Source organism: Lethenteron reissneri, chromosome 31, assembly GCF_015708825.2.
Source record: "Lethenteron reissneri isolate LAM-NWPU_2019-01 chromosome 31, ASM1570882v1, whole genome shotgun sequence".
In the NCBI taxonomy this organism is placed as follows: Eukaryota; Metazoa; Chordata; class Hyperoartia; order Petromyzontiformes; family Petromyzontidae; genus Lethenteron; species Lethenteron reissneri.
The window spans coordinates 13,640,125-13,654,835 of record NC_083809.1 but is presented as its reverse complement, the minus strand read 5'-3'; the positions used below and the strand labels follow the sequence as shown (position 1 = coordinate 13,654,835).

Below are 14,711 nucleotides of genomic sequence, written 5' to 3'. Positions count from 1 at the left end.
TAAACAATCATCATCAGCTATGATATTGGGAGCCCTTCCCACTCTACCTTGTGATGCCACTATCCATCTCATTCTTGCACGATCCAATTTCATCACTCCCAATTCTGCGGTGGGCATCCTATCGCGTGCATTCCCTTCCTTGACTGCCACGCCGCCGCGAGTTTAAACCACCAGCCATCATCCCTCCATCGACGTGTCCTACCCACGAGCCCACTTAATTGAAAGCACCTACTTTGAAAACAGAAATAATCCAACTCAAGCATGGAAGACAACATTCAACTTTATAAACACTTCAGTTTAAATCTTGTGCAGGAATGCACATAACTTAAATGGTGGCGCAGCAACATTTGTAACGTGAACAATTAAGAAGTCTAAAACACAGTGTAATAGTCGGTAAGACGTGGTGTTATTTAGCAGATGTTCTGATGCTTGTTAGAAAAAGGAAACAGATGTTAGCCGAGTCACTGTTGTGTCTAGGAAATACAGCCCAGAAGTTATATCAGCTCTGCCGTTACGTCTCTTGCAAAAGCACAAACACTTTACAAGGCGCTCAGTGCTGTTGTTCCAGTTTTGCTCATATCAATTATCACTTATACGATGCACACGCGCCATTCAGGTGGATGACACAAGCCACCGCAGTGATTACTGCCACTGCTGCACAATACCCGTGCAAGCTGAGCGCCTGCAGAGCTCTGAAGGGTAGATATGTACATGGAGGAATTTAAACATTCAAGCTACATTACAATCCAAAAATCAGTCATTATTGCCCGTTTGAGGGTGCATTTATAATCCAGGTAACCCAATAATTCAAACGGCCATGTGTTAGATGGACTTTCCCCTGGCTGTACAAGTGTGAAAAGGGGGTGGGGCAGTTGCTGCACATATTTGGTGGACAGCACTGGTAAAGCAAAAGGTAGGCACCGTTTACAAGTGAACTAAATGCTTTGTAATTTGCTTCAAATCCCACACGTAGATTCACAAAGACTGTTAGTTTGCTTACAAGTGTGACCTATGATACAAAACAAACTTTTTTATGATAGCAGAAAACTGCTTATACACTGCAGTGCCACCTTCAGTGCTCAGTGTGACCACAACCAACTTCCAATTGGTGGCATCACAGCTGCCTCGCATTATCAGTGCTGTCCAAATTCCCAGCACAAGCTGCGCCGACTGCTCATGTTGTGCAGGGAGTACAGGAGTTTTCCTTTATTTTATCGCTCGATTTTGCGTTAACAGGGGTCGCCTCCTCTACTTTGCCGAACACAACACCGCAGCAGGCAAACCGTCCGCGCGCACGGGGCGAGCGATCGGCGCCAACGCAACACGCTCGATGACCTCGCCGTCGCAGGGGGATTAACAATCAACGGCCAAACTGTGTGTGTTGTGCAGCAAAGCACAAGCGCCCCTAACGTGGGGCGCGGCAAGGACGCTAGGCTTGTGCGATGCGCTCAAGCACGCGGCGGTACTGCACAAGCGTCTCCTGCAGCTGCTCCTCCAGCCACTGCTCCTGTCGCAAAGGGTCCAGCTGCTGCAGCTGTGCCGTCAGCTCCTCCGAGTTCAGAAAGCGGCGCATCTTCTCCAGCTCGCGGTTGTTTTTCTGCTCCAACAGCGCACAGACAGACACATACGAAACGCAAAACATACGCACGGGTAGAGCCTAAAGCAGAGCACTCGATTGCCAAAACCCTATTCATGTCTGATCAACATTTTGAATATGGTTATTACATTATAAATTTTAGTTTTATGTATGTGGATATGTTTTTAAAACGTAGCAAAATGGTATCGGCCAAATACTTGGTAATGATAAACATAATTTAATGCGTTTTGAAATATTAAACATTTTAACTATTTTAAATAAAAAATTTCATGGAAAAAAATCTGTATTAGAATAACTTTACAAAAGGAAACATCTCAAGAGGGGATCCTAAATGGGTGACATCAATGATTCCCACATTGGACAAAGTAATAATGATCGAGTATATTTGGTATTCATGTAATTCTTACAGAGGAAAACTAAGGTGCTATTTCTCAGATATAATCTCTGGTAGTTTCACAGTACCAGGTGACATTGCTCAGTTATTCCAATTGAGACTTTTTTTCAGGTAATTTTTCAAATCTTAGCAAATTTTGATCATAACGCCAGTAAACAATGGTCTACTCCTTTAGAAATAATGTAACGGGATATTTAACATCTACTGAGAATCAGGTGGCGTGCATTTTTACGGTTAAAAAAATTAACCCGTAAAAACAAAGTTGTTCACTATAAATCCTTTATATGCGTGGCGGCTAGAGTCCTCTCGTCCTCTGGCTTGAGATGGCTGGCACCTATGGGTCAGATGATTGCTTGGCACCATTAAGCAATTGGTAATTAAATATAATATTTTTGTCCTAAAAAGTGTAAAATTTTGGAATTTTTTTTTCACAAACATTAACTGTCACGCACAACGAGTCTGTGTGCAAAATGTCAGCTCGATTGGATCACGGGAAGTGGGTTAAAAAACGACCGAAAGATTTGCACAGTCGTAAGCAAGCAAGCAAGCGAACTTAATATAAAGGATTTAAAAAGCAGGGCATGCCTGCCGGATTACAGCCTTTTTTAAGAGATAGACTTTATGGGGCCACATGGTACCACTCGACATTTTAGCCAGTATACGAATCCGAATGTTTCTTCACAAAAGCCGTTTTTCCACCTTTGTCATTGTTACCTTGAAGGGCAAGTTGAGCCTCTGCTTCACATCCTGGCAGTAGAGTTCAAACTGCTTCTGGTTGCTCCCATCCGTTGCCTTCAGCCTCAGGATCTCGTAAACGCGCCGCGCCTGCCGCTGCACAGTGCACGCCAACAGCGAATGGCGCACACACACACACGCACACACGAAACGTGAGCCACATAAAAGACCACCGGTGGAACCCTTCATTCAGGGAAATACTTTGTCAACGTGAATGCAAGTGCTTCGAACGACACTTTATATGTCGCTTTGAAATATATTTGTTTAGATCAGGGGTGGCCAACCTGTAACAGACCCGAGAGCCAAAAAATACCCATGAGTTTTGCAAAGACCCAAGTGTGTTTATATATATTTTGACAGTTTTCGGCAAAGTACGGAGACATTCAATATTTTCTTTGCTACCGTTATAGTACATTCTACATTATGCCCCTTCGATAGAGCCGCATGTGGTCGATTAAAGAGCCGCATGTGGCTCGGGAGATGTTGGTTGGCCACCGCTGGTTTACATTAATGTATGATCATGGGTGTACTGTGTTCGTGTGTACTGTGTATGATTTTCTATTGATGCCTTTGGATAATTGTTTAAATATTTTAATTGAGATCCAAAATGACATTTAAATGTTGTGTTAATATTGCTAAATGTTCTCAAAGATTGTCTGTAGTTGTAATACACCTTTGATCACATTTTTTTTTATCAATTAATCAAATTTGCATGAACGTACAATCATGCTTAACCATCTCTTTGCGATGCTCAGCAGGGCTTAGTGCCCCAAAAATTATCAACCCAGCTCAGGCCCCACTGCAGCAACAGTAGTGGGCACAGGGAGGTTGCGCCAAGCAAACGAGCATGAACACAAAGGCCACCCCCTCCCCTAAGCAGCACCCATCACACACCTTGTTGACTTTGAGGCGCATCTGGGCCTCGGTGGCCATGGTACGGGTGAAACCGAGCAAAAGTTTGTCCGGGGAGAAGGCGGGCAGCGCCATGCACAACTTCGTGTCCACAAAGTCCCGCAAGCGCGAGAAGTTCTCCGACGGGTCCTCAGCTGTGGACAGTCGCCACGCGTGTTCAAGATGCACAAATAAGCATCTTCAGCTACAGCTATGGGTCCTTACATGAAATGGCTTGAAGCAGTATTTCGTGAGAATGCAAATATTGTTTGTGTTTTGCATATGTATATTGTACAATTGTATACAGACAATTTAAATATTTACTAAAAACACAACAAATGTGCTCATACCGCATTAGGAATGCCTACTTAACGAGTAACTTGAATGTCAATAATTCGTATTTTGTGCTTACGTCACTTGAAATTGTAACACTTTAAATTATTTGAAACAGAAACCAATTGGTGGACAGTCCTCTGGTGTTTTACATAAGATAAAATGTATTGAGTTTAATGGCTGTCTGAACTATTTGCACAAGGCAGGCAAAAAAGGGAAAGGAGCTAAATATTTAACACTGGAATTGGGGCGAGAAACCACTCCCGCTTCCCGGCATGAGATTAAAAAATCCACGGAACAGAAGTGTAATTGCCCAACCCTGCATCTGGGGTCACTCAGGAGTCCGCTAACAAATCCCAGCCACCCCAGACGTGTTTGCCGAGCGGTCAAAGGTGACACATTACACGGGCCTCCCTAGACGTGGATGCAGACAGCTGCGGGGGGGGGGGGGGGGTGGTGGGGGGGTGCGGTGAGGGTGGTGTACCCGTGATGTCGAGCACATTGGGCTCGGCGATGTAGAATCGATGCACGGCCTCCAGCAGACGGGCACCGTGACTCTCGCCCTGATATGGCGGGAGCACCAGCATTTGGCTACTCAAAGCACAAGCGCAACACAAACACCACGCACGTACATGCACACAGTGCAAGGGGGGGCTATTCATAGATAATTCTGCTGAAAACAAGGCATGAGCGGCATGTGCTGTGTTTTCCCATCTCCTGTGACATGACCCAACTCTGAATATGTATGATCACAAAAACAAATATAGGTAAGAAAGGGTACCAGATACATGACAAAGTGTGCTTATGGGCACTACAGAGGATGAAAATGCCTTCCTCCAGGGTTGAAACAAACCCCGAGGAAGGTAGGTAGCAAGGTGTTACAGCCAGCTGCCGAAACTAGTCAGGGGTAAGCAATTCTGATGCTGGAATTTTCTGCTTTCGATTATGCCCAGAAGGTCACAATATAACATGTCCATACGCATTCACATTATAAGATATATTTGCAACCAGACACATATGTAAGTAAAGCAAAATCACCATCAAATAAGAGGATATCAAGAAATGCAATGAGTGTGGGTAGGCATGTTGTGATGGTTGCATAAGGTACCTGATGCGTGGCCGTGTTTTGTCAGGGTAGGCATAGTAACTGTAGACGGTCATGTAGCCTGCAACGGCGTAGCGGGGAGAGCCATCCTGCATGTACTTCTCGTATCTGTGTAATGGATACGTACCATCATCTACACTTACACAATACAGCACGCGCACTCTTTTAGCACACTAGTGTGGTTATTATTAAGCCTTTCCTTAAGGAGGCAGTAGATATGTGCTGTGCATGTTTATTAAAATGTAAACTTTACGATCAATAATTCAATCACTATAATTTTATATTTAAAATCATAACATGCCAAATTCGTCATAACATGATAAAACGACTCACTCACCACATCCAATATGGTGTCCTTTAGACACTTTCAAGTTAATATATAAAAATTTAAACCATATTTATAAATTCAAAGTAGTACCGCATTCATTACCACTGTAAAGCTGCAGGAAAGGGCGTGTCTCTGAAACTTCAACTCTATCTTACAGAAGTGTCTCAATGTCGAAATAAAACAGCTTTGCAGACTCTTAACTTTGACAAGGAGCGCTATGCCAGACATCACTACAAACGCACGCTTTGTCAATGTTTTTGTCCCGGCTCTCGAGCGTGATGCAGCTGTTCCTCCAGTACCAGAGCCAAATGTGTCGTACGCTACTACTATACGAGTGATCCCAGACATGCAGGATTGAACTGGCAGTGAAGACATCATAGTTTGCTTATGTTACGACTTATCAAACAAGTTAGGATAAATCATGCAATACGCATGGATTATGTAACACCTTCCGTTTGCCTTTGGAAGTATTAAATTAGAAGTACGGAAGCTGATCGCTTGCATCGTTGAAAATAGTAAATAGTAAATAGCCTCGAAGGTTTGGGCAGCCCTTTGATTAATTTGGCAGGTTTTGTACAGGGTAAGCGAAAAGCAGCAACACAAACTTCTATGACAGTTTGGTTATGTAGGATCATCTTTGCAAGGGTTATTATCCCTTCCATTATGAACAGAGCTAATGCACAAATATACTCAACGTTGTTTGGAAAACATAAAAATAACAAATGCACTTCAGTATTTCACCTATTAAAAGTAGTGGCATCCATTTCACAATTTTTTTTAATAACGACAAATATTTTACAAATACAGAAAGCCATCATGACTATTTGGAATCTGTTTACATAATTTGATAAACCGAGATGATGTACAGTGTGCCATGGATCATGCGTTCCTTTTTAGTTAAGAGTCAGTACTTACAGCAGGAAATAGTTCCACCTCTCATCATCCACATCAATGAAGCTTGCAGTCTCAATGAACCAGATGAGGAAAGTTTGAAGCCTGGAATGGAACTCTTTGAAACCTGAATTTGTCATATCAGCCTGTGAGAAGAGATAGTGGTTCTCAATGCCTGGCATTTACTGTCACCAAAATCTACCACTATCATGCAAGTCACATATAAGGTGAAGATAATTTAGGATGTAATTACCAATATATTCATTGGTTAAAATTATTAGTATGCTCCCCACACATCCAAACTGTGTGAATAAATCCATTACAATGTATGCAAATAATATGCAAACATTAATACAGGTTAGTGAAACTCCAAAGTCTCCCAACTTCTCAAAGTGATCATGAATGACAAATGCATCAGCACATATAACAATTGACAGCAGGAACCCATCCATTGACCACACCTAGGCATCCATCATCTTCCCATTGTATCTGTATCACACGTAAATTCCACTGGTAGAGCCATGCAAGGATTCTCAAACATAGTCAATATGATGTTAAGTGTAGATGATCCAGGGTTATACCCACAGGAAGCGCTGGCTCACCTTGTAGATTTGGTAGGTGATGTCTCCACCCGTCTCCTGGCTTGGCACGGTGTACGTGTGCAGAAGCTCCCCAAACGGTTTGAACGAGGCATCTTTCTCGAGCAGTGAAACAAAGTCATCCACGTTGGAACAGCATCCTGGTGGAACGTACTTGCGCAGCTTCGCATCGATGTCATCTGCCTGAAAGGGGAACCACAGCGCATTGTACATTTAGAGTTTTGCTTTGGTATACTTGTAATGCAGATGATCAAGTCATAAAGAGTAATATCTCTAACACTTTCCCAGGGACCAGTCAAGTTACATTTTAGAAGTGGAAAACTGTTAGAGCAGAAAATATTGCGGCAGAGGATTTATTTGTAAATTGAAAAATGGTGTATCGAAAACAGCGAAACTCACAAAACAGGAATTTAAGATCAATGTTCTGTTGTATTTATAGACAAATCAAGAAATTTAATCTCATTTGCAATTACATAATGGGTCAAAAAAGCAACATTTATAAAGTATCCACCATTTAAACAAGATTAATAAAGTAATTAACACAGAGTAACATTTCAGTGTATAATTGCACATAAATAACGGACCTGTGGCAGTAGGGGCTGATGCTTGCTATGTACAATAGCAATTGAGTAATCTGTGGTGTAATATTCAAATTTGGAAAATTTGGAACCTGACACAAACACACAACGGCTTCCTCTTGCGAATGACACACATTTTTTATGCCCATAAAGCAATGTCACATTAAAATGTCTATAACATCTTCTTGGTTCTTTCGGTAAAGTCACGTAGAATGGAAATAATAAAATAATAAAAATAAAACATAATAAAATAATTCTCACGACGTTTCAGCCACAACGCAAGCAGCCGTCCTCAGGTGAAGAACAGACCTGGCCGAAACGTCGTGAGAATTATTTTATTATGTTTTATTTTTATTATTTTATTATTTCCATTCTACGTGACTTTACCAAAAGAACCAAGAAGATGAATCCCTGCAGTCACGAAAGCTTTACATCAAAATGTTTATAACATCTCCAGTAATAATGAGGGCAGCTGACGCGAATCTCTGCAACTAGTAGTGAACACGCTACCGCTAGCTCACATCATCGCCCTATCATGTAATAAAAAAAAAAATAGCGTAAAAGCTTTCCTAAGTTTTATTTTTAAATAAGTGTAGACAAAGGCCTTTGTGGTTATGGTGTGGTATATGAATGTGTTACATATAACATTTACAACAAGGCATAATGTGAACAGCAGCTTTTGCAAATCTCCTAAAGTAAATCTCTGAATGTAACACGATAGTGCCGAGCTAAGGATTTGTTTGAATGTGTCCACGGTAAAAACACCTTTAATTTATCAAAAGGTAGAGCTACTTCACCTCCAGGCCGTGGAACGCTTCATCCACTCGAGATGTGTACTTGATGTTCAGCAGGGTGGTGAGGCGACACGCACTGTAGTACAGCTGGATTTGCAACCCCTGGTATCCAAACACCGTCTCACTGCCACGACACATGGCCATCACGGCGTCACACACCACCAACAAAGCATTCGGTATTCCACAACATTGCAAATAAAACAAGCCTGGGATATAACTATTCATTTCTAAAATATTAGAAAAAACACAGTCTGGAATAGTCACCCTGTTTTAAGCTATTGGCTTAATTAAAGCATTGGAGCATGTCCCATTTGCTTACATCTCCCATGCAACCAACGGGGCAAATTGTCAAGGCCAAGTGTTGTCAAACTAAAAATGTGGCCATATTTGTTAAGTTTTACACTTCAATGTCTATTTTCTAGATCAACCACATACTAAGCATATTAACACAACTCCAAAGCACATTTCACAGCATAATAATAAGTAAACGGTAAAAAAAAAACATCGTGGTGCTTGTATAGGTAGGTTAAGCTGTGCACGACGTACTTGTCATCAAAAACTTGGTGGCTATACTCCGGCTTAAATGTTGTTTCATCATCCTCTAGATCCTCCAGGTTTCTCACTGCAAACACACAAACCGCACTGTACATTGGGACATAACAACAGCAACAAGTCAAGCCCTACACGTAACATCAATGTGGATTAATAGCAACAGTTGCATGAGTTACACACGCATGTGGAATTCATGCCAGGTAATCCAATGCTGCACACGGTAGCGAAATCGTTTTTTTCACTCAGTGCCACGCAATATTTCAACAGATTTCTTTATCCCATTTGCAGATTAACTGCGCACACTGAGATTGACAAATTAATAACCGATGGATTTTCCCTTAAACCCAAATTAATAATAAGTTATACATGATCATACCTGTCAACCCATAATACGGTTTACCTATAATCTTGTACAGGAAAAAATAGTTCTCAGGTCCATTCGGCGTACAGGCATTTCAATACCGGCAAAAAAAATTGTCTATTTGTGTTTCTCCCTCATGATGGGGCTTTGTAGGATGGACGTTGAGATGTATAAGGGGCACGGGGTGACCAATAAGCAATGAATTGGTCTGTAATAAGATAAGCCCTGATAAGGGGTTGACAGGTATGCATTGTTATTCTTGGAAATATTTACTGCAGGTCAAGTGCTTGAACCGAACATAATTTATGCCTATATTAGCGGGTTTTGGCATAGAGATCCACAGAAAATTTATATTTTTAGATTATTCGCGGCCGTCCTCCCCGTCGTTAGCGCGTATCATCGAGAGTCTACTGGATATGGCAACAGTTTACACATTACTTTACCTAGTTTTAGTGAGATGGCTTCGTTTGTGTCCGATTTATATGCAGCCAACTTTGCTTGCATTTGACTTAAACCTAGAGCACAAAGCAAAGACAAAGCAAAACTTTCACATGGTACAATAACCACATCACCAACTACATCCCCACTTCCTAGACACAATGCAAAATCGATCTTCACCCATAGCTGTAAACAAATGCTAAAACTATACCCCATCCCCGACCATGTCTCTAACCTAAATCTCATACCTTGGATTAAATTAATATCCAACCCCATATATAATCCTCACACCATCACAACCTGTTCCCTAGTCTATAACTAAACCTCACTTCATCCCTAATCAAATAAAAAAAAATCTAAACTCACCCCTAAGCCTCACCTCATCCAGAAACATTGCTGCTGCGCCCGTTAATATCCACCCTTAACATAACAACCTTCGCCTGACCACATCCAATAATCTAATGCTAACCTCACCCATAAAAGCAGTGACTAAAACCTTAAACCCCATCCCTAAACCTTTATTTGCACTTATATGTTTGCACGGTTGCTTTAGTTTGTTTTTGACCTGGGCCACAATAATGATTATTTCCCGGCCTTTTGAGTTCTCACCTGGTGAAACAAAATACACTTGAACTTGATGCCTAAACCTTCACATCATCTATAACCCTAAATACAGCGACTAAGTGATAGGAAGGTTTCCCATTTCAGATCCTGTTGGGACTTGACTCAGCTCATCATCCCTCCCGGGGGCCGCTAAAATCGCCTACCACTCTGGAGAAGTCAAGAGGTTGTTCCATGGATGAACTCGCTCGTCCCTGCTGCCATAAGAACGTGGAATTGCCCCCCCCCCCCCCCCCCCCATCATCTCAGAACTGTAAACAGGAGCCAAGCACCAAATGCCACAACGCTCAATTGGGCACGAAATCACTCGGACATTTTTCAACTCTATCCCAAAACAGCAGTCTGTCTCAACCCTTCACATAGATCCTAGCCCCACTCCCATTGTCACGAAGCCGACCCTGGTTCCTCACTCTAACCCCTAAACATTAACCCAACTCGAAACTCGTCTCAATCCCGAGGCAGGGACGACGCGGGCCCAACTCCCACGGCGCGCAGGCCTCGCTCGCCTGCTCTCTCGCCCGCCGCACCGAGGAGGCCTCCCCGTCCGCCCTCCCCCCCAACGCCATCGTCTCCCGCAGCCCCAGATTCACGCGAGAAGACAGCGGAGATGAGAGGCCGGACAGACAAAGAGAGAGGAAAGAGAGAAACGGCGCGGGAGATGACGAGCTTACACTTACCCGCCATTTTCACTTCAAGTCTCTCTCGCAGGCGTGGGGGGGGGCGATACCCAGGGCCTAGGCCAGAGCAGCCGCGCGCCGAGCGCCGATGCGGGGAGACGAATGCGGATCGAGCGACCGCTCGACGCTCGACTTCTCTGGGCTGCGCGGCGACGACGCTGGCGGCTTCCCGCGCATTTCACTGGGGAGGGGGCCGAGGGCAGAAGGAGGGGGCGGGAAAAGGGGAGGGGCCAGCGTGGGAGGGGGAGGGGCCAGCGTGGGAGGAGGAGGGGCCAGCGTGGGAGGGGGAGGGGCCAGCGTGGGAGGGGGAGGAGCTAGCGTGGGAGGGGGAGGGGCTATGAACCGCCCGCTCAGCCGAATAACCGTGACACGTGGCGGTTAATCGGGGTAGCTGAATGGATATATGTCATTAATTCTAGATTTGAAGCTTTCGTGACTGCAATGATTCATACTCTTAGGTTTTTTTCGGTAAAGTCGCGTAGGTAAAAAAAGAAAACTGGAGTTATTTTCATTTATTATTATTTTATTATTATTATTTACCTACGTGATTTTACCGAAAAAACCTAAGAGTATGGATATCTGTCAACCCCCTATCAGTGCCCTATCTTATTACAGATCAATTCTCGATATTATTGGTCGCCCCGTGCTGTTATAAATATCAATGTTCATCCTACAAAGTCCCATCACAAGGGAGAAACGCAAACAAATAGACAATGACCACTCGTACACTCACCACTACTATACTCACCACTAGCACACTCACCACTAGTACACTCACCACTAGTTTACTCACCACTCTATACTCACCACTAGTACACTCACCACTAGTTTACTCACCACTAGTACACTCACCACTAGCACACTCACCACTCTTCACTCACCACTTCTACACTCACCACTAGTACACTTACCACTCTACACTTACCACTAGTTTAGTCACCAATTGTACACTCACCACTAGTACACTCACCACTAGTTTACTCACCACTCTACACTCACCACTTGTACACTCACCACTAGTACACTCACCACTAGTTTACTCACCACTCTAAACTCACCACTTGTACACTCACCACTAGTACACTCACCACTAGTTTATTCACCACTCGTACACTCACCACGAGTACACTCACCACTACATACCTGTCAACCCCTTATCAGTGCCTTCTTATTACAGACCAATTCAGACATTATTGGTCACCCCGTACCCTGATAAATATCAACGCTCACCGTACAAAGTCCCATCACAAGGGAGAAACACAAATAAGGTACACGAAAAATAGTTTTGCCCCCATTTAAACGGCTGTACGTGGTATGGAGCTGAAGACTCAATTTCCCGGTACAAGAATACGGGGTAAACCGTATGGGTTGACAGCTATGTGAATATTCTTTGTTTTTTTCTGGTAAAGTCACGTAGATAAAATAGATAAATCAATAAAAGCTCACGACGTTTCGTGTGCATGGTTGGCTAATCTATGTGAATGTTTGGCTAATTGGATAATCGAATCATGCGTATAAATAATGATTACGTTATAATGCGTGGGCAGTGATATTTATATTATAAGTTTACTGCAGTGGCCAATTGAAATTATATTTCATTCATATCAACTGCATAGTTTAAAGTATCTGAGACGGATGTTGAGCGTTTCTTGGCACGACAGGATTAAGCAACGCAGAAGTCCAGAAGAGAACGTGGCAAGCAAGTCATAATAACAATGATGCAATTTATAAAGCACACATTTCACGGACACAAATTATTTACTCTGAAGTACGGAACCAACAGCGTCACTGGAAAGCCAGTCTCCGAATCTTTATTCACAGTGGAGGAATCCGATTAGCTATCAAGCTCTATTTCACAGAAAAGACAGACGAAAGAGGTAGGCATTCATAAAAAAAGAGTTGACCTTTAAGAAAGAGGTGGGTCCATTAATAGTCCGTGTAGGTTGAATGCCTCCGCTGTGAATGTGCGACGAGATGGCACTCCGGACGCTGGGGGCTTCTGCCACGCGGAGAAACGCCGCCTGGCACTGCCGGCCCTGGGTCCTTGGTGAGAGAGGAGGATGAGGTTGCGAGTGGCACTGCTGCGGAGAAATTCCACCGTGAGCTGTAGAGCAGGGCCACAGGGGGAGAGGAAGAAGAGAATCAAGACCTTGGAAGCTGCATGACAGGCGCCGAGGACGACGCGGGCGAGATGGTTTTGCAACTCCTGGAGTGTCTTGAGGTGGGTGACTCGATGACGATCGAACGAGGACAGATTTGGGGCAAGATCTTAACTACCTTGCCTGGTATGCAAATAGGTCGTTGGGTTCGATCCCGACCCTAACGCCTGCTGTAAATTTGGAGTTTTCGTGTCTCTCCCCGTGGTCGCGTGGATTTTTCGCCGGGTCCTCCAGTTTTCAAATCTAGAAACAATGAGTTATTAAGGTTCAGAGGATGTGAAAAAGTAAGTGAACCCCTGTTTTCATTAGGCCAATTAAGGGAATAATTAGAATCAGGTGTTTAAATAATTAGGTAGATCTTGAGAGGAGAGTTTGGGAGGCGCCACCCGATATAAAGATCAGAAACTTTGTGAGTTTGGTCCTCACCACACAAGTGCGTGGAAACAAGTCATTCCACGATCAAAGGACATCTCTGAGGACCTCAGAAAAAGTTATTGATGCTCATCAGTCCAGAAAGGGTCACAAAACCATTTCGAAGAACGTGTGGGCTCCACCAATCCACTGTCAGACAGATAGTCGACAAATGGAGAAAGAAAGACCAGTCACCCTACCCAGGAGCGGTCATCTTACCAAAATGTCTCCAAGAACAAACTGGAAAATCATCAAGGAAGTCACAAAGAACCCCAGAGAAACATCCAATGATCTGCAGGCCCCTCTCGCCTTGGCTAATGTGAGTGTTTATGATTCAACTATCAGAAAACGACTGAACAAGAATGGTGTTCATGGAAGGATAGCAAGGAGAAAACCACTTCTCTCCAAAAAGAGCATTGTTTGCCCGTCTGAAGTTCGCCAAAAAGCATATGAATTATCCACAAGACTTCCGGAACAATGTTCTCTGGACAGACGAGTCAAAGGTATAACTTTTTGGCCTCAATGAGAAACGTTATTCTTTGGTTTTTTTGGTAAAGTCACGTATAAAGATAAAGTAATAAATTAAATAATAGCATACGACGTTTCGATTGCACTTTACCGAAAAAACCAAAGAATAATTCCTGCAGTCACGAAAACTCCAAAGATTAAGAGAAACGTTATGTTTGGCAAAAACCAAACACTGCTTTCGAAAAGAAGAACCTCATTCCAACCGTCAAGCGTGGTGGTGGGAATGTGATGGTTTAGGGCTGCATTGACACAACCATGAATTCTGCATTGTATCAGAAGACTAGCTGTACTACCCGGCTTCGCCCGGGACTTGGATCCACCACGGCCGGCCGCCTTTGTCTCCCCAGTGGCGATGTTCATACGCCACACCAGTTACTCGTTTTGAGGCTGAGTCCCTCCCTTACCACTCTCCCTCCCTCACCGCTCTCCCTCCCTCACCGCTCTCCCTCCCTCACCGCTCTCCCTCCCTCACCGCTCTCCCTCCCTCACCGCTCTCCCTCCCTCACCGCTCTCCCTCCCTCACCGCTCTCCCTCCCTCACCGCTCTCCCTCCCTCACCGCTCTCCCTCCCTCACCGCTCTCCCTCCCTCACCGCTCTCCCTCCCTCACCGCTCTCCCTCCCTCACCACTCTCCCTCCCTCACCACTCTCCCTCCCTCACCTCTCTCCCTCCCTCCCCTCCCTCCCTCACCACCCTCCCTCACCACTCTCCCTCACCACT

At 44.0% G+C, this 14,711-nt stretch overlaps 1 protein-coding gene across 1 annotated transcript; it reads right to left on the bottom strand.

Annotated features, from left to right (window-relative positions):
- Nucleotides 1-262: 262 nt before the first annotated feature.
- Nucleotides 263-11,071, bottom strand: LOC133349830 (histone acetyltransferase type B catalytic subunit-like). Its single transcript, XM_061563634.1, is given in 12 exon segments — nucleotides 263-1,597; nucleotides 2,706-2,822; nucleotides 3,621-3,772; nucleotides 4,435-4,541; nucleotides 5,059-5,163; nucleotides 6,299-6,420; nucleotides 6,877-7,056; nucleotides 8,249-8,369; nucleotides 8,792-8,867; nucleotides 9,602-9,673; nucleotides 10,895-11,008; nucleotides 11,011-11,071. Coding segments are annotated over 12 exon segments (1,395 nt in total). The 3' UTR covers nucleotides 263-1,429.
- Nucleotides 11,072-14,711: the final 3,640 nt, after the last annotated feature.